This window comes from Chelon labrosus, assembly GCF_963514085.1.
Source record: "Chelon labrosus genome assembly, chromosome: 12".
In the NCBI taxonomy this organism is placed as follows: Eukaryota; Metazoa; Chordata; class Actinopteri; order Mugiliformes; family Mugilidae; genus Chelon; species Chelon labrosus.
In genome coordinates this window covers 18707206-18727417 of record NC_140345.1, presented here as the reverse complement: position 1 = coordinate 18727417, position 20212 = coordinate 18707206, and the positions used below count along the sequence as shown (strand labels likewise).

Sequence of the window (20212 nt, the reverse complement as noted above, 5' to 3'; positions counted from 1 at the left end):
TGAATTAGTTAATTATTGTTTAGATTTATTTATTATCTAGTTAGTTAACGTCTACAAGGACAGGACATTTTAAAAGGTGAGGCGAGAGCAGTGCTGCTGAGCAGGTCGTCCTTAACATGACCCAGGACGTGTTCACACCGCCAGTCCACCCTCATATGCGTCCCCAGTTTGTCATGAGAGACTCCCAACAGGAGCGTTTGCACTTGGCAACAAAGCTCAACATCATACACCAACACCTCCACCATGACAGGCTTTCACGCACAGAAAACAACTCCTGGTTTGTCCAAAAAAAGATTCAAAAAAGGCAACTGGACTTGTAGAGTTTTTTTGAGAATATGTTTCACCACTAATCCGAGTAGCTTCTTCAGTTCTAATGGACTGGTGGGAAGACTGAGGTTTAAATAGGAACTCCTCCTGAAACTTGCTTGTTATGTTCACACCTTCACAGACAACACCTGGTTTGAATTACGGAAAAAAACTGTTTTGCATTTTTAGATATTTTGAGTCCGTGTGTGAATAAACTGTCTGTCCAGGTCGCTGTCGGTGTTGAGACCAAACCTTAAAAGATGCCAGTAACAAATCATTCTGGATTCGTCTCATCCAGCCCTTTCCCCCCCATCTTCCTGTTGTCATACACGTCTGAACATGTCGGTGCATCACGCGTGTCAAACCGGATCTTTTTTTTTTTTTTCTGGTTGTTAATTGAAAGGATGCGTGCGTCTGACAGATGTAGAAAGCTGAGGGATATAATACATACATGATCAAAACTAAACGTCATCTTTGTTTGGAGGCTCTCCTGACATCTGATATCAAGGGAAACATAATCTACACTTTTATTAAAGTACAAAGTAACGTTTCCTTCTAAGAAATGTGAGTTTGAGAACCCCTGAGGCTAATAGTTATATCCACCTTACATAAAGTATCACAGATAGTGACAAAAACAAATAGTATTTCTATTTCTAAAAGCAAATATCAATAATAATAAAACGCATGTGTGTGTGTGTGTCCCCATGTGCACACCTGTATCTCTCTCTGCCTTTCATGAGTATGTGGGCCGAGTGTGTTCTCTCTTTGAGCCGAGGGTTTTTTGTCTCTGTAGCGACCATGCTTCGTTTGATCTTTTGATGTATGAAACCAGCGACCTGTCACACACACACACACACACACACACACACGCACACACACACAGCCACATGATGAATACACACAAACAGCCTCGTTCACTCTCTTCTATACACAACCTCTGTCTCTCAATCACACCCTGTCAGATCAATAATAAAGGTGTATTGTTGTCCTGCTATAGCGGCCTCTCCTGCTCTCCCCTCCCTCTCCCCCATCTTTTCTCCTCACTCACCCCATTTGTCACCCTCTGTACCAATTTCTCCTCCTCTCTCTCCGTCTATTCCCTTCACTTTTTTCCCCCGCTCTCCCACTTCTCCTCTTCCCTCCTTCGTCTCCTCGCTCTCCTCTCCGGCAGATGAAAGCGCAGATCAGCTCCAGCCTTTGAAGTGGCTGAGGCTGGCGCCCTCCCACCGGTTCAGCGGTAGGAGGAGGGGAGCAGAGGTTTTAGGAGAAAGGGCAGGAGATGAGAGGAGAGGAAGGGACAGGAAGGAGAGAGGGGGGGAGGTGGGGGGGAGGAGAGGTTTTTAATTGAGAGGATGAGAGGAGTTGCGGCCGAGGTGGGAGACGGAAGAAGGGTGGGAAGGAGCGGGGAGGTCTGGGCTGAGATCCTAACCCGAATGATGTCATTCAGCTTTTGCCATGGCAACCTGAGGAATGCCTTTTCAAAACCTCAAGCCTGACCGAGGGTGGAGGGAGGGAGTCGGGGAGGAAAGGAGGGAGGAGAGGAGTGTCACTCACGGTCCCTGTTATTGAAGAAAAGCCTTGAGGCCCAAAACCTGATCCTGAGTTTACTGCTGTAGTTCAGTCAGTCAAAGACGTCAGTAACACGATATCTGTAACGCGCCACTCTCTGATACACTCAAAGCTGGTCTTCATACCAGTAAGAAAATAGTAGTCTGCCTAGTCTGTGTCTTAACGTCTCCAACACCTTTTGTCTCTCCTCTGCGGTTTGACGCAGGCAGGTTTAGACACGTGTTTCCTTCGTGTTTTTAAGACTGGACGATTTTACGCTAAATTTGCAGCTACTGCTAGTGAACAATTAGCTTAGGGTAAAAACAAGACCTGACATTTTCTGCTGGTTTTTATGTTTAGTATTTCAGTTATGCTCTCGGCGACTTCTCGGGCCGGAGACAGAGTCCGCTTGTCAGCTGAGTTCTGTGGTGTTTGTTTTTCTGGGGGGGGGGGTTTTTTTTTTTGGCTTCATCTCAAATCCTGGAAAACATCAATTCCACACAACAGACACGTCTGTGTGTGTGAGCCGAGTGTGCTGCTAATGTGCTCCTGTTATAGCCATTCACCGTAATCTAAAACCAATTATTTCATTTTCCGCTGTCCTCTGTGCGGCCGTGAGTGTCAATTTGGGATTTAATGAGTCACCACGCGCTGTAAGTTGGTCCGAAAAACTTTCACGGACCCATTTTCTGTTTTTTTTTTTTCCAAATCCACAAACTTTCAAGGGTTTTGAAGGCCTCTGGGTGCCGTGTTAATTAGGTTAATTATGGAGGTTTTAATTAACTAAGATGGGGCTTGGTGGGCTTCCGCTGGCCTGGCTGTCAGACTGCCCTCAAAGACACCTGGGAGAAAGAAGAGGGGAGGAGGAGAGAGATAAGAGAGGGAGGAGAGAGGAGTAGATTACAGACAGCCTGCAGGGCTCTGAGCAGACTGGATGTTTTCACCAAACCACAATATCATATGTAGACGTAAGTTTGTACCAAATCAGGTTCACATGGTTCTTAACAACTGGTACCTGCCCCTCGGCATCTTTTTCATTTACAGCGTAGATGAGTATTTAATAATGTTGTTTGTATTGTTTGTTTGTTTTTCTCTCCATCCCAGATGTCACGTCGATGTGGCTCCACTGGTCGCTGAAGTCCTACAGGAGATCTCTGGATCCTAAAAGCTTTTAATCTTCACACCTTCAGTCGACCAAAGACGGTTCAACAACTTTTTCACCACCTGGACTTAAATGATCGGTAATCTGTGTTTTGTAATGGAATGTCCTTTGTTTTAATTTATTAAATTGTCTTTAGACATTACTTATTGGTTAAGTTTCTTCAGTTCATTGTCAGAAACACGACTTATATAAACATAACAATGGTATATACACCCGATCAGGCGTAACATTATGACCACCTTCCTAATATTGTGTAGGTCTCCCTTGTGCCTCCAAAACGGTTGTGACTCATCAGAGAATGGACATGGACATTCTGAGGGTGTCCTGTGGTATCTGGGAACAGAATGTTGTTAGTGGGGGCCTTTAGGTCCTATGGGTTGAGGGGAGGGGCCTCTGTGGATCATCCCACAGATACTTGATCAGTTTGGGATTTAGTGAAGTTAGAGGCCAGGTCAACACCTTGTGCTGTTCATGCTTTTTTAGTTGTTCCTAAACCATTTTTGTGTGTGTACCTGTGTCAGGCTGCATCCTGCTGGGGATGGCTGCTGCCATCAAGGAGTGTCACTGCTATGGGGTGGGGGTGTCTGGTCTGGTCTAGGTGGGTGGTACATGTCTGAGTAACATCCACATGAATGCCAGGTCCAAAAGTTTCCCAGCAGAACATTGTGTTGTCACAAGATAATCAATGTTATTCACTTCTCCTGTCAGTGGTTTTAATGTTATGGCTGATTGGTGTATATATAATATATGAAGTTTTGGTTAGTTGTGTGACTTCATAAAAAACAAAGTCTGTAGAGCTCCTGAGACATGAGTGAATCTGACCGTGTACCATCACATCTTTCACTCATGTCTCTGCACGACTCTCGTCCTTTGAAAATTGGATCAGTGACAGTAATAAATATTGCTGCGACACAAATATAATTTGACAGTGCAATCAAAACATCCATCAGACTGGACTGGATTACAGCTTAATGTTCATTTAGACTGTCGCAGGCATCAGCACACGGGGCTCAGAGCGCGTCTGGACCCTTCCAGTTGGCGTTAATGACAGAATATTACTTCATTAGATCACGCCTGCCATCACCACATGTGCCTGACACAAACTTATTACCATGAACACAGTTTAAAACCAAGGTAGTTCTCTACAAAGACATCTCTCTAAGTTATGTGCTTAGTATGTTGGTAAAAATGGTAACTGGGGGTCAGAGAGAGTTGAATGAGGCAGAGGGCTTGTTAGGAACATTGTGCTTAGTCATGAGGAAAACGCCCTCTCACCACCCCAGCTGTCCCCCGCCCCGTCCAACAACATCCAGGACACCCACACACGGTCACCGCTGGCAGGCTTTAATTCTCCACATTCCAATTTCGCATGCAAATCTGACTAATCGCAGTAAAGCTGCAGCAAACACAGCTGTCACTGTTCACTCATCTGATATCGTCCACACAAGCCCAACTGCATTTTGACACAATTTCGTAAGAGAAAGACAGCGAACAGACCGGGCCTCCAGCCAATCTGCAGGCGAGATCTTGTTTTCACAGTTGGCCGATCAGGTTTTGTCTCCTCGGTGCCTAGCCGTTATTAAATGTGTAAAACCGACAGTCACACCTGTGTGTTGTGTGACTTATTAAGGCTATTTTTTGCTGTCTACAGGGCACAGAGCCGTTTGTACAGATTCACACATTGACGTCTCAATTCTGCCGTCTTAGCAGAAGATGTGGAGCTAGTTTTACTCGCGAACAGACATTTATGTAGTTCGTTTGAAGTACTGCGCTGCTCTGTGGCTGTAAAATGTTGCACATGCAGAAAACGACGCTCGTTTATTTGACTTGCTCTTAATTCGCAGCAATCATCGTACGCCAGTATGGGTGAGTCAATTGTTTCTACTGTGTCCCCTTGTCCTTGAAGTGTTGTCTTGTGTAACCAACTGAATCCTCAGATTAGGTTGAAATGAGACGTGGAGGCGTCCAGGTGAAATGACAGTCCATTTTATTGTTTCAGAACACAGCAGGCTACAGCAACCAGCTCCTCTCACTACCCCTCTCCTTAGTAACAGCAGACCAATAAGATCCCTTCTCCACCCCTGTCCTTTCGGACGCTCCCACCCAGCTAGGTCAGCTACACCCCCTTTGGAACAGCAGAGACATATCGGTGTCCCCCTTTAAAGCAAGAAAATAGCTTGATATTTGGACCATGACTTCCAATTCATGTTTTTATACAAAAGCTACACAATGTTACACTTGATCATCAGAATACAATTCAACTGATTAACTTTAGTGTTTGGACACCATTTAAAATGTGATCAGATTCTTTACTTGGATGGAGCATTACCACTAAAAAACTCAACACTACCAGAGACTTAAAATACAAGGGACTGCAAAAACAAGAGATGAGTATCATAATTCAGAATAATGGAAAAAAAATAAAAGCAAGCTAGATTCAGTTTGTACCATTACAGACTTAAGGAAAACAGAATAAAAAAAGTAAAACAACTGAAAGAAGTAAAAATGGAAAAAAACAAAATACATAAAAGGGTTTTTGAAAAGCAATCGTTGAGATCAAAATCTTTGTGTCACGTCAGGATTTGAAGCCAGCCCCCCCATCAGGCTGACGGACCACAACCGAACCGCACTAAAATCTAGTTTGTCCCAATGGAGTTCCCATAGACAGGAAACTCTGCTTGCTGTTGTTGAGTCATCTTCAGGCACTTTCTGAAACCCCGCCTCCTCCATATGGGCGAATCACGATGCAGGTTCATCCAGATCACATGATACAGCTGCAAGGAAGAGAGAAAAAGGAGCGTAAGAAAGGAGGAGGACGTGGAGGACCACACACAGATCAAACGCCAAGTAACATCAAGAACACCACATCACACAGCTTTGCAATTAGAAGCAGTCTGAACATGCAACAGCGAGAATCCACTCTCCTCCCCCTTCAGCCCGTTTCATCCAGAAACCTTCAGGATACTTCTCTCTTTACATCTCGTCTTAGAAATGGCTCCAGTTCTTTTCATCTAACAGGTGGCTACAGAGTAAGAGAGCGAAGTGAATCTTACCTAGTAGAAAGTGTAGTGTAATGTTGGTCTTAGTATTTACAGGTCGGTATCAAACCAGGCCAGTTGGTTTGAGTCGCCAGGTGGCAGCCCCTCTATCAGTTCCTGGGCATGTCCCAGGTCAGGCAGACCTTCTACAGGGGGGTAGTCCTGGCCAGGGTGGTGGCCTCCACCCAGATCGTGGTCCATCATGGGCTCCATGCCCATCGAGTCTCCTCCGTAACCTCCCGAATGGAAGGAACGGTAACTTGGGTCTGGGGAGGATGGAGCGGGTGGAGTGGATGGAGAGGCGGGGGAAGCAGAGCAGCTGTTAGAAGCATGTTAACAAACCAAGCTGACACACGGTAGTATGATCATTTAATGTAACACTGCACAGCAACACAGCACACCACCCCTCCTCCAGCTCACTGGATCATGGTTGAACTACAGCCGTCAGCGATGTGTACAGGTTGAGCACATTAAGTCCTGGTTTGGGTGCTAGGAGCCAATTAAAGCAGTTAGTGCTGGAGGAGTGGAGAGCAATGTAAATTAAAATCAGTAGCCAACCTGCCCCCTAGCCTAACGGTCAGTACACAGTCCATGGTTCTAGTAGAGCAGATGTGACTGTGACCACAACTAAAAGCAGCAGCATTGTACGTCTTAACAGCCACTGGAATTAAATCAATTAAATTTAGCAGCAAGGACTGACTGACCCAGAACAGAAAGGCAGTGAAGGAGTGAATGACTGCCAACTTGAAAACTGCTCAAGTGTTTTTTGTCATAGCCTTTTTTTTTTGTTTTAAGCTGGCAGCGTCCCAGCCAGCCACACAAAGGTGAGGAGGTGACCTACCCTCTGGTCTGTAGCCCAGAGGCTCTCCCTGAGCTCCGATGTCCAAACCCAGGTCTCCAGTCTGCAGAGAAAAACACAGACAATGAGTGACTCCACAGTTTAAATACGACCACGGACAGATACACAAGCTTCAGCATATTTCATACACCAGTATTTTTTTTTCTTTACAGTTTTGAACCGTACCTCGTTCCAGGCCATGGGTTCTGTCCTGAAGAGTGAGCTGGTGAGTTCTACAGAGAGGCGTTTCTTGTAGTCTTGGGGTTTGTCCTCTGACATACGGAACAAAACTGCTGCTGCATATGTGGCTGAGAGAAGATGGGAGAGTCCACAGGTTAGCAGCACGACATTTGGGGCTTTAAGGAAAGTACTTACATCTATGACAGGTTTTACATGAGTAGAGCATTAATGTCATTTTATTTATCTACATCTTAAAGAGTCCCTGGAAGGACTAAGGACAGAATCCCTGTGCGCCAGTGTGTCGACCACTCTTCCGAACATATGCACGGTTAAAAGAAGCCATTATGTGTAAATCTGTGTTTCTGTGTACATACCGACTCCTTCATTGCGGCTGTGCAAGAGCTCTGTGAGAGGGGCGGTGGCTCCTTCAGCCTCAATGGCCTCAGCAGCCTCTTTATCCTGGGCCAGCTCACACAGGACGCCCGCCGCTACACGCTGGATGTTCTCAATGGGAGAATACAACAGCTGCACACAAACAGAGGAGTGCTTAGTAAGACCTTCTCAGGCTGCAGAAAACGGGACTTGAAGCTTGTTTTCACACATTCACTTGAACCCTGAACTTTGTAAGACATCACCCAGAAGGGCTCTACATGAGAACACAAATACCTCAGTCTTCAAGCTGGACTTTACCCTGTCAGCTTCCTAGTATTAAAGTCTGTGTGTGTGTGCAAAGAGCAGGTGTACAGGGTGCAGTACTGTACAGGTCAGGTGTTTTATGTCCTACTTTCCTGCGTGCTCCACCACTCACATGAACTAGATCAAGCACAACCAGTGAGTGAGAGCCGGCGTTCTCCTGTGTTCTACATGCGTGAAATGAGAATCTGGTCCAGACGTTGTTCAAAGTTCATGTGTGGAAAAACAGCTTAAGATTTAACAGATGTCACTCGTAATCATTCAACACAAGAAGCTGAGCTGAAGACGAACCTGTACAAAGAGTGGAATGGTGTTGAGACCTCTGATGACTATTCTGTTGTGGACATCTCTGGCCAGGATGTGAAGTGCTCCTGTGCAGCCCTCCACAATCTCCTCCATACGAACTCCCTCCTAAGAACACAATCACTCGTTTAGTTGCCAGACATTGTTGGCCACGACACGGTCCATGGAAAGAGTACTGATGTATATTACAACACTGTGAATTCACTGGAAAAGAGACAAGTGTGTGTGTGTGTGTGTTTGTTCTCACCACAAACTGCTGCTGCGTGCCTCCCATGCTGGTGCGTCTCTGTGTGTCTTGGTGTGCTCTGACCAGCAGCTGGACCAGTCTGGGGATGGCGCCCTGCTCCCTCAAAGGGGCGTGGTTTGCAGGGCATAGAGCCAGGTTACGGATCAGACCGACTGTAGCCTGACGAAGGAACAGTTATGCGTCAATTATAGCCACGTTTGTACTCAGAAGACTTTGAAATATTTCTAGAAACAGTGCATTTTATTTGTTTGAGTCATTTTGTCTGGCATCACTAAATGACAGTATGAAGAGCAGCTCACACGGCTGACAGGTCTGCGTGTGTGTGTATGTGTGTGTATACCTTGATGAGTGGCCAGTGTGACGGCGGATGCAGTAACTTGACGACCACGGGCAGGCCGTAGTGCAGTCTGACAGCGTTCTGTGCCATCTCGGCGTCTTGGTGTCGAGATGTAAGGTGACGCAGGGCACAGATGGCTGGCTCTGTGATGTCTTCTCTGTCTCCAGCCCGAAGCACTGTGCGCACCAACGCCTCAATGCCTCCAACCTGGAGAGGAAACGGTAGCGACAGAGAAATGGATGCGTCAGAGATGCTAGGAAAATATATCGGATTAAAAAAACTGAACTAAAGTACAGACAGGCGTATATAAACAGTGGCAAACACTGATCGTAGAGCAGATTTGTACTCACCTGGCAGACCATCATTTTGTTCTTGTAGTTGTTGCAGGTCAGGTTAGACAGGATGCCAGCAGCGCACGTCACCACATTGATGTCGTCACTGCCGAGCAGCTGCACCAGGGTCCCTAACAGACCCTCCATTCCCTCCTGGGGAGCAAATGCACGAAAATGAGAATTAATTGCTGCAGAATTCAGATGCTGATGAATACTAGGTACAAAGATGAATTTCAAAAATGTGCTTCTGTATCTGCTGAGCAAAGCCTTTCACTGACCACGAATAGACTCATCACCTGTTTGGTGGCAGCATCTGATAAGTTCCTGAGAGTCCAGAGACAGTTCTGGACCAGTCTCTGGCTGGGGTCTGTCAGATGGAGTCCCAGAGCCTGCATGCCTCCTGAACAGAAGGACAAACGTGGAAAGAAAGCGTTTACACATGTGCCGCATGACAAATCTGAAGACACATTTCATATCAGATTACAGCTATTTAAGCAGTAATGGATGTCAACAAAATAAAAAACATGTACAAAGAAACATACCGGCTTCTACAATGGCAGGCTTGTTACTGGAGCACACCGACAGAACTTTGAGAACACGGCTTGTGGTCCACAGCAGCTTCTCGTAGGTGTAAGTCCTCATGATGTTGACCAGTGCCTGGGGGCCACCGCTGGCCAGGATGATCAACTACACAAAGAGAAAACACACACAAAGTTAGGTGTTTGCTTTAAAGTTGTTGACGTGAACAGAGTTATCAGTTATCATACAGTATTTCTTGTGACTAGAAGACTCCTTCTGTGTAGCACCCACCTTGCTCTCCTGGTTTCCATAGGCCAGAATCTGAAGACAGTCAGTGGTGATGGCCAGGAACTTGACGTTGGTTTTGCTGAGCAGAGCCACCATCTTCTGAAGACCGCCAGCTAAACGAACAGCCATCTTGGCTCCTTCCTGGTGCAGGAGGAGGTTGTGGAGGGTGGTGATGGCGTAGAAGAGGACAGAGTCCACAGGGGAACTGCAGAAGAAACCGGATTATTAGATGACTGACCTTTTTGTTTGTCTTGACTAAAACCCTATTTGTTCCCATTCAGAAACTGTGACAGAGTGGTGAGATGATTTCCACGTCCGTATTGAAGCCACTATACAGTCGTACTTCCTGCCATGCAGCACAAGTGAACGGTACAGTATCACAAATAAACGTGGTGTTCCTCCAACCGCCTACGTACCCGAGCATTTTAACAAGAGCCGGGATTCCTCCTGACTTGAAGATAGCCAGCAGTCCCTCTCTATGATGGGAAAGATTGTGCAGTGTCCCAGCGGTGCAGCGAGCCGTCTCCACGTCATTTGTGTTCTGCATGGTCCTGACAATGGCAGACACCATCTGAGGGGAGCGCATGATGGCGTGGCGAGAAGCCTCTTTCTTTGACAGCTGGTGGACCATCACTGCTGCCTTGTTTACTACGACCTGGAGGAGCCCCCGACACAAATGTTACTGAATAATAGTAGGAGGTGTGGGGGCAAAGGGACAATACGACTTGAAAGATAAATTACCTGGTCCTCGTCATTGAGTAGTTTTGTGAGTTCTGGTATGGCTCTGGTTGCCAGCTCGGCGTCATCTTGATAGTTGATCAGATTGACCACAGCATGTTTGAGCATTTGCGAGGGCTCCGCCAGCCTCTGGACGTTGGTGGGGTTCGCTGTATCATACTGTGTAGAGGGGATCTGCATGCCTTCCTCAAGAGTCTCGGGGAACATTGCGGCACGTACCCGCTGGGCCCGGGTCATGGCATACTGTCCATCTAAGTCTAGAACAGACAGAGGAACAGCTTTGTTACATCAGCCAGTAAGACTTCATGTAAAAAGTGTAAAGACCCAACAATCGGGGCTACAACCTACCTTGTACTTGATCCTGGGCAAAGTTCTGATTGAAGCCTTGCTCCCACTCGTACATAACCTGGTTGTCGACGTCATCTTCCTCTGGGTTGCCCTTTCCACTGAGAGAGGGAGCAGTTGTGGTGGCCCCTGAGTGGATGCCTGAATCTAGGTAGGACTGTTGCTGCCAGTGACTGACTGCAGCCTTACGGTCTGGCTCCATGGCCATGTCTAGTTCCATCAGATCAGCTGGAAAGAGAAAATACACATTAAAAAAAGACCAAAACTACTAACTTAGAAGAAGCTTATTCTAAAAAGTTATTTTCAAACACTGTATAGAGTTAATTTCCATTCTTTATTAGGATAAAATCCTTTTAAACTCTGTTATACAGCCACTACAATGACCAGATCCGTGCCCTGCTTCGTATCTCGTTATTTTCTGATGTTTTTATAGTTCAGTGAAGCGTGATTAACGAGTAGAAGACTCTCAGGTTTTATTTTACATGTTGAAATCAATAACTAATTTACTGTGTGCTAATGAGAACATGGATCTGCTCCAAGAAAACGTGGGAGGCATGAAGGTGAAGCTCACTCACCCTGGGAAGCCATGTTCCTTTCTCAAACCTCGGCCGACACAGCTTCCTGATCTGAAACAGAAAAAAAAAAAAATGTCAAAATCAGTCCAACTGCCTGAGCAGCACTTCACCTTTTGTCCCCTTTCACAGCCAGTCAACCCAGCGACACAGACAAGAAGATCGGCAGAGAGAAAAGCAGAAAAAGACTGCAATTAATGGCCGTGTTGGTTTCACGACAGCCCAGACAAGTGACTTCCCACTGCCTTTCTTTCCTTTCCTGCCTCCTTCCTTCCTTCCTTGCTTGGGTTTCGTCTTTCCTGTTTAAAACCAGACCAAAAACAGCAGCAACTCACACACACACACACACAAAGCCACCATTAAGTGTAGCAGCTACCAACTATTTAGGTGAGAAAGGACAGGGGAAGTGGAGCACTGGGTGGAGAGAAAAGAGGGGGAGGGAGGGAGGGGAGGAGGGCACAGGCATTCCTGCACTGGCTTTGAAGCTGAAACCACACTCTGCAGGAAAGTAAACACTGGCAATGGCAGGAGAGAGGCAGAGCGAGCAAAAGGGGGATTAATTCAGGGGAAAAAACAAGGCAAATTGAAAGCAAGAGGTATTTTCTATTCATACTCAAAGATAAATGTTATGACAGTAATGCATAAAAATGGAAAAAATGGGGGGGAAAAACGCCTACACACAAAAAAAAAAAAAAAATCTCAAACTAAAATGAGGCTGAAATGGAGCCTGTGTGTCCACGGAGTCAGGAATCCTTTAGGCCGAGCCTTTCGAGAGAACATCTGTGGTTCTCCTGAGACGAATTCAGAAGGAACGTGGAAACCAAATCCCGTTCAATCACAAAACATACGGACTGAAGGAAATTAACACAACGAGACAAAAACTACAAACCGATGCAGACCCAAGAGCAGAGGTAACTAATAACACAGCACGTCAGCCAGTTACAACCAAAGCTACAACTCTCACTCCACCTACAAACAATAATATTCAGCACCGCAGATATATATAAAATTCTGAAAAGCAACTTTTTTGCTTCGACGTGTGTACAGCAGCAATGTAGGTATAAGTCTATACAAGGCCCTAATGTTGGGGCTGAGAGAAACTGACCGAGAGAGACATTAATATTTGATATCTCGGTGTCATTCATTCACAGACGCGTGGTGAATTTAGTTAGCCTGGGTGCCAGCCGAACTTCGTCCCGCCCACAACATTTTTTTGGTCTGGAAGTTCGGTCTGGCGTCGCTCCGTTGAGGCGCAACTATGCTCGAACAGGAGCTGTTCGGACCAATCAGATTCTCAGGGCGGGCTTTATACGATGATGGACAGATGAACAGTAAACGTAATCAACCACGTCACCAAAGAGCGCTTGGGTTGAATTTGTCTACAACAAAGATGGCTGCCGCTGGAGATGTGTAGATTCTGCCATCGAGTCTGCTCTAGAAGATATATCGACAGCGCATTAATTTTAAAAGAGGAACAGATGAATGCGATCGAGGCATTTGTTAATCGGAAAGATGTTTTTGCCGTCCTTCCTACGGGATTCGGCAAAAGTTTAATTTATCGGCTGGCTTCCGATGGTCGCTAAGAAGATGGGACACAATTAACATGCGTCGCACACTCCGTTGCTCTGATTGGTTACAGGTCTATCCAATTGAGTTTCCTGATACCTATGGAGCGGTATCAGACTCACACTCTGACTAGAAGTGAGTATGGCTACGTCAGGCTAGAATTTAGTGCCTGTAGTATATGAATGACACAACGCAATAATACAACTGGGTCAAAGAGGGGGGGGGGGACTTTCACTCCTGAACTAAGTAGTAAAAGAGAAGAATTACAGGGTCCTGCTGGAGGTTAATGTTAATAAAGTCTTGTGATACGAGGTTTTGTCTAGATTAAACCATTTTACAAAACAAAATCTCAGTGGATGCAACAAGAAGACGCACCAGAGTTTATAAGATTTGATTCAAGAAGATTGTTTGGTGTGATATTTGTTTCAGTGTCCAGAAAGAAGACAAATACCATTAGAGACTTTGGCCTGGGAGGAACCAGTGTCCAAAAAGCTCCTTAATGTAGATTGAAACTAAAATAATAAAGAGAAGTAAACGTGCGCGAACGCCTGTGAACGTGTAGGAGTTAAATGCAAATACACCCAAGGACAGCTAAACTACTCCTCTGAATTACTTCCCCCCCTCCCCCCCCCCTCTCTCACACACGCCCACGCCACCTTCACTCAGCTGTGTCATTAAAAAACAATCTTGAGTCAGGCTCCAAGAACTGCTGCTCCCGACCACAAAGGCACCAACTCAAACTCGCCGTTCACACGCCATCCTTCCAGCCTCGCAGGCCTGCCCTTGTGTAACCCAGCGCGGGCCTAATGGGAGCCACATGTCCCGTACGAGCCTGCGTACGAATCAAACGTACAATCAAAGCGCACAGTAGAACCGTTTATGATTCACAACTGGTGGAAAAGGAGTTCATGACATCTGGCTTTGGAAACTTTTTTTTTTTTTTTTTTTTGATGGGCAAACAAGCAGAATCTGGCCTCCAACTGAGACGCACAAATGGCAGCCTTACCCTAAAGTCAGACTCTGAACTTTAACACACACACACACAAACTCATTACAGTACGCTTTCCTAGACATCAAGCAAGAAGCCCAGCCACAAAAATCTGAAACGAACGGTTGCTTTGAAGCCAGATGTGTAATACAATATGCAGGGTTGTGCCTGGTCCAGTTAAAAGGCTTATAATTGAAACCAGATGAGTAACGAGTGACACACCAGCCACCAGAGTCAGATGGCTGTCTTGTGCAATATGTACAGTATATACACCCAAAGGGAGCTGAAGATTAAAAAAAAGGGGGGGGCTTAATGTGTTAGATTAAGTCCATCAAGCAGGTATCGCACAGATCTGAACGTAGCTGGCGAGGCAACGTGCACACACAAATGAACCGCCCTCTGAAGTTAAGTTTAACCACAGCACTGCTGTCCACGGTCACTCAAATAACAGGGCATGCCGCTCCAGCAACAAGACCGGGTACAGCTGGGAATAGCGTCCCGTCCGTGACACTGTCCTGATGTCACGCAGCAGAAAGACAAAAACGATCAAAAAGAGAAAGTTGGTATAGACTATGGTGCAAACTTTTTGGATGGATGTTTGGTGTCACTGCTGCCTCATAGAGCTGATAGGGGTAGTAACGCCACACATTAGGCTGGCTCCAGGTACAGCACTGAGAATACTGAAAGCTTTCAGAAACGACTGGATGGAGCACGGCTGAATTTTGACAGTAAGCATGAATACTGCTAATTAATATGTTAAAGAGAAACTTGATCTTTATACCAGCTAGGTTTACCCACATGTAGCTCATCCTGCAGAGAGCATTTCAATGAGGAGTATAGGCACTAAGCAAGATGATGGACAATGACCATGACCAAAAACACAACCATAAACAAGTTGCACACGATAGACTACATCACTACCTTGTGAATACTGACTTTTTCTTCATAATCTGTGAAAACTTAACCAGTATTTTACATCTATTTCTAGTTGGAGTCAATCCTATCAGCAAATTTGAGTCAGGCTGCCACAAAATGATTTAGGGTTAAGAGGAAAGTAACTGTGGCATTAACCCAGCTGATATTCAACTACTTCGTAAAAGGAAATACACAGTGTCTGGGTAAAATGCATCTATCGAGGACAGGACTACAAATCCACCTAAACTCCCGCACGGCCCATTTCCTCTCAGGTGGAAAAAAACACATGGAGAGTTCAATATATCCATACGAGCAAATGACCCAAACAAGCCGTGTTACTGGCACAAGCTGAGAGAGAGGAGCTGCCACGGGCTTAGCTGTGTAATGTGCAGGGTCAGCAGCAACTCACTGCTGGCTGCCAACAACACAATGAGCCCAGTGCCTGCAGCCGCTGCGGGGCTTTATTCTGTGTGTCTGCTGCACAATGATGGGATGCCTGTGGAGAAACAGGAAAAAGCGTCCATGGGACTTCCTTCGTGAAGGTGACTTTCCCACTGTTTTGTTCAATAATTCAGAATTTTAAATGGAAATTGGTGCGTTTACAAAGCCACATTAAAAAGATGTAAGCTTACACACGTGACAGTTTCTTGGTCTCATACAAAAGTGACGTATAATTTATTAAATCATGGGTTTCACACAAATATGTTTCTGGAAAATGTAATTTAAGCTTAAAAAGTCTGCCTCTGACTTAAGCTGCAGTCTAATTTCCACTTGAACACGGACAAAAATGTGGGTCACTTGAAACGGAAAGACTACATAAGGCAATGGCAATACCAATTCTTGGTAGCAGTCTTCTTGCAAGTGAATTACCTCAAAAACGTGCCAGAGACGGCCTCGTATCTAGCACACCCACGTTTCCGTCTTAATTTTTTTGAAATGCATCGTCAAAAAGAAAAATTTTTGCTGACGAGAGCTTATCAGATTTTTTGTTGCGCTGTGTAGTGGAAGGACCGCAAGAAAAATCCCAAACAAACAAACAAAAAAATGCTTCTCTAAAGCATAAAGCAAAGGCAATACAGACACTCTAGATATTATTAAAAGTAAGTAAAAAAATTTTTTTTTTAAAAAGTCCGCATTGCTCGCACGCCATCATTTAAAAAAAAACCAGTCCGGCTGCACATCTTCCGTGACTAAATAAATGTGGAGCCGCTGGATGAAAACATCTCAGCCGCAGCGTAATCTCTACATCTGCTTTTCCGATGAAAGCAAAAACGCAATTAATGGCTTTGCACGCATATCTTGAAAATGCGTCCTGTGTTTGTTGAACCAACAGCTTCCTCGATGAAAGCCGTAGCAAAGCGTTTTTTATAAAAAAAAAAAAAAAAAAAAAAAAAAAAAAAATTTTTGAATCGGAAGCAGCGACGTATCCCAACTTTTCCCCCGCCTGCTCCTCTCCAGCAGCAGTAAAAACCGACACACCTCAGTCTGTATAAAGGTAGCAAGCGGGAAAAGTAAATAGGCCTGCTTCATTTAAGATTTAATAATAATAAAAAAAACGCCCAGCTACACAAACAATAAGCACGCTGCTGCCCCCCCACACACACACTCTTCTCTACAGCTGCCCCCTGACTTTCCTGCCTCAACACCACCGACTCAAATTTCACACTCTGGCTCCTCCTCGTCTTCCTCCCAAAGCACAGCGGCTGGCAGGAATTTGTCGGTCTTTGTTTAAAAGGACGAGTGGAAAACAAACCCTCACAGGCCTACGACCAAAAAAAAAAAACAAAAAAAAATTCAATATAACACATGAATTAATACAAGTTTGGAGCTATTCTGTCAGCAAAGAGCCGCTTTCTGACTTTTTACAGGCTTAAAAAGTTCCAGCTAAACTTCAACCGTTAACACCACTTTGTTAACTTTGACTCAGTCTTAACATAATACTTTAAGCTGCACGCGTGCTCACAGTGCAATGTCACCGTTTATTCCTTTTCTTTTTTTAAAAAAAATAAATAAATAAAAAATTTTACCCCCCGAGAGTGTGTTAAACCAAAACAGCTGTAAAAACAGACGAGCAAACGGCGAAACTAAAGTCGCACAGCCGTTGAGTCAGAACGGTGGAATGTAGCCAGCAGCGTTAGTGTGCTAATAGTTAGCCTAACGTCTGCTAACGGTAACTACTCAAACAAGCAGGACACAACATCAGGCTTCACTCCCAAATCCCGCGGAAGGTTTCCGAATTAAACCGGAGGCGATAAAATCCATCCCGTGCGTCTATAGCGTTTGTAATCAGTTGTCTATATTACCCAAACAATTTGAGGTCAGTGAGAATAGTCGGTAAAATAGGTATGTTCCCATTAGGCGGCGGCGGTTGGAATATCCCAAATATCTGCTGTGAAAAAGCGGCTGGCTCGCTCGCTAGCTGCGGCAGCGGCGGCGGCAGCAGCAGCAGCAGCATCCCCCGGCCGGCCCGCACACAACAACCGTCTCCAATCCTGCTGGCATTCACAGAGAGCCGGACAAGACAAGAGCGAGAAACTGAGTGGGGCCATAGTTTGAAAAATTGATGCCTACCCTTGTCAACACTGCAAGTCCGTCCACTCGCGTCCCGGAGAGTAAAAACGACTCAGAAATGGGGGAGAAAAAAAAAAGAACTGGAGGAAAATGTAAAGGCGAGCGTCAGCGGGGAGTCCTCGTCCACTCCCTCCACAGGCAGTCGATGACTACTTGGCCGGAACAGCAGAGACTGGATAATGTAAGATGGCGGCGCCTTTATATAGACCGAAGAACAACTCCAGCGGTGGCATATCCTGCCGAGCTCCCGGATAAAATAGAAACTGAAATCGCATGCCACATTTAAATCGTGACACTGTTAAGGGTTTTATATTATATTTACCCACAACAATGATAATACGCCATATTGGTTAATAATACGCGGTTTAGGATGGAAAAGTAAACCGAAATAAAGGTCTACTGCATGTGTATGAATACACAATTGAATGAAGTTCCGGCCAACTAGGAAAGGGAAATCCGATTCCTTTCCTAGAGTTAAACCACTTGTACTGTGGAAAAAAAAATGATTTACTTTATATATGCAGAATAACATCTCTACCTATTTACAAAAAGAAACACACACACTTTTAATGTTTAAAGAATCACGTTTTCACCAGTACTCCCCATGCCCCAAACAGAATGAACAAACAGGTATTAAAACAAGTTACCTGTTTGCCATAAACACTGTAGGGGAAAGCTACAAAATCTGGGTTTTGTTTGAGCAACTTGACATTTGTATGCTTCTCAAAAATCTGGCAGATGTCAAGGGTCAAATTGTCGTAAACAAACTAAAATAATAAACATTCTAACTGTTATTGTACCTTAAAGATTATAAAATTAGTTTATCTGCCAGTTGTGGACATTCATAACAAAACTGTAACATAATTATGCGTACAGACAATACATCTGAAGTCACTCTGCAGGTTCAAGCACTTAGCAGGCTTATTTGTGGTCTGCAAGAATGCTCAACAAGTGAGTCAGTGACTGTCAGTGCTTCCTGGAGAGTTTATGATGAGTTGCATGAGTCGCACATGCCAGAGAAATATGCACAGTGATTCATTAACATCCTTTTCATAACTTCAGTGACGGATAGTCAGAATTTAGAGAATTCTTTGTATTTAGACTTGAATTGAAACAACGCGGGGATTGCTAGCGGGCTTACCTCTTCAAAATATTATAGACTTAGATTAATCATATTTCGTGACTCCGTTAGAAAGCAGATTCCGTCATTAAAATTAATAGAGATCTATGGGCTTCGCCGAGGTCCTTTAAGTGAAGAGTGTGATCTCCCCTTTATTCTGAGATCACAGAGTTGTGGCTGTTAATTTTCAGACGACTTTCTATTTGGCTCAATAATAAGCAAGTTGGTTGATAGGCTGCATAAAAAGTTTAAATATGCATTACAGGTCCTCTAGTCAGTGTTTGGTCCCTTAATCTCTGTTCTTTAAAAGGTGTAAAGCAAATATTATACTTTACACTACCCCTTCATTCTGCAGGTGGCAATGTCACAAGCGTACAAAGGTAAAATCCTCTCTTGTCGTCTGCCTACAGGCTGTTTCATTAACCTTTATTTACAGTGTGTGGGTGGAATAGGTTACAGAGAGCCAAACTCCAATTAAAACCAGTCAATGCAGCCGTCCCCGAATAGGAAATCTGTCAATCAAAGCAACAGCCAGTGTACACAATATGTGAGTAAATCACCCAGAGTCACTCCACCTTGGAGTCATTAGATTGCAACAGTCACAGCAACCGAGAGTGATGGACTTTATTTTGAATGGCTTTCAAACCACAGTGAGAATTACTGCTGTCACTCATTTGAATATATAGCCGTGATGTTTGAAATCGAGTGACTCAGGTTCTCGGGAATCATGATTTCACATGAACACGCTGAGTGAGGGACTACGGGAAACAGGATGACATAACACCCAGATTTTGAGATATCTTAATTATATTTCAGTGCGTACTGTATGTCAGTGGAAAGATAGTGTAATGGTTATGTTTGCTGATTTCCATTTGACTATTGGCCTTGAGTAAGCCTGTCACAGTATATACTTTCAATATCAACATGTGGCTGAGGATGCAGATGTTGAAAACGTGTGATGCGGCAGATTAAAACACATTATCAAGAAAACTCTTTGAACAGAAAAAGGATGCGTGCAGTATCTGACATAATCATGCTTGGTTTAGATGGTAACCCTACGTTAACGGCTTCACCTGCTCATAAGTGCACTTATATTTCAAAACCCAAAACAGTTTTGAAATACAGTTGTTTTACTGGTTATTGCAATGCAAATCTGAGGAACACACGTTATCAGGACTAACCCTCCATCCGACAATGCAGTTTTGTTCTACAATGTATAATGACAAATAAAACACTTTACCTTACCTTATGGCAGAAGAGCATATTTTATTTCCATGCGGCTTGTGTTATTTGCTTTTACCTGGTAGAACTGAGTGAACCCGTCATGAATAAAAATGCAGATTTTTACTCTAAATGCAAATATCTGTGTGACAGACGTATTCCATCACTCCTGTCACACAAGGACTGTATTTACAAAATAACCCAAATGAATAATATACTCAAATATAATACAGAATAATTTAGGAAATTTCCTCTTCAAACGGACACGGTGGGGAACTGACAGTTTTCCGAGAGCGTGACACTGCAGTTACAGATTTGGCCTTTAAAGCTTTAATCAGAAACAGCCTGTCACCACACATCCTCCTGTGACCACTGCCACTGGATT

The 20212-nt window shown here is 44.6% G+C and overlaps 2 protein-coding genes across 3 annotated transcripts in view; one reads left to right on the top strand and one right to left on the bottom strand.

The window, feature by feature from the left end:
- The window catches only part of ulk4 (unc-51 like kinase 4), a gene marked incomplete at its 5' end in the record, with an annotated part of 64958 nt that extends 61846 nt beyond the window's left edge, over nucleotides 1–3112 (top strand). Inside the window, one exon of the mRNA XM_084557517.1 lies at nucleotides 2959–3112. Coding sequence (XP_084413643.1) covers nucleotides 2959–3019 — 61 coding nt within the window. The 3' untranslated portion in view covers nucleotides 3020–3112. The remainder of the gene's footprint in view (nucleotides 1–2958) is intronic.
- Nucleotides 3113–4986: 1874 nt separating this feature from the next.
- ctnnb1 (catenin (cadherin-associated protein), beta 1) lies at nucleotides 4987–17663 on the bottom strand. 2 transcript variants are annotated; one of them, XM_084556267.1, is made up of 17 exons: nucleotides 17487–17663; nucleotides 11450–11500; nucleotides 10878–11102; nucleotides 10533–10786; nucleotides 10208–10446; nucleotides 9795–9996; nucleotides 9527–9671; nucleotides 9263–9384; nucleotides 9003–9137; nucleotides 8656–8859; nucleotides 8316–8474; nucleotides 8057–8176; nucleotides 7447–7597; nucleotides 7079–7200; nucleotides 6896–6956; nucleotides 6070–6320; nucleotides 4987–5790 (listed from the first exon to the last, which is right to left on the bottom strand). In XM_084556267.1, exons 2-16 carry the CDS (start codon nucleotides 11460–11462, stop codon nucleotides 6106–6108), a joined length of 2367 nt encoding a protein of 788 aa, XP_084412393.1. In that variant the 5' UTR covers nucleotides 11463–11500; nucleotides 17487–17663; the 3' UTR covers nucleotides 4987–5790; nucleotides 6070–6105. The 2 variants fall into 2 exon arrangements, with proteins under 2 accessions (XP_084412393.1, XP_084412394.1); XM_084556268.1 differs by having other exon boundaries at nucleotides 9281–9384; nucleotides 17487–17662.
- Between the last annotated feature and the right edge of the window lie 2549 nt (nucleotides 17664–20212).

What these genes read in the sequence shown, in the direction of transcription:
- ctnnb1 (XM_084556267.1), bottom strand. An exon ending in ATGGAAACCAGGAGAGCAAG is followed by an intron (nt 9,672 to 9,794) that starts GTGGGTGCTACA and finishes CTCTTTGTGTAG; the next exon opens with TTGATCATCCTGGCCAGCGG. An exon ending in GCACGCAGCAGCAGTTTGTG is followed by an intron (nt 8,177 to 8,315) that starts GTGAGAACAAAC and finishes TTGTGTTCTTAG; the next exon opens with GAGGGAGTTCGTATGGAGGA.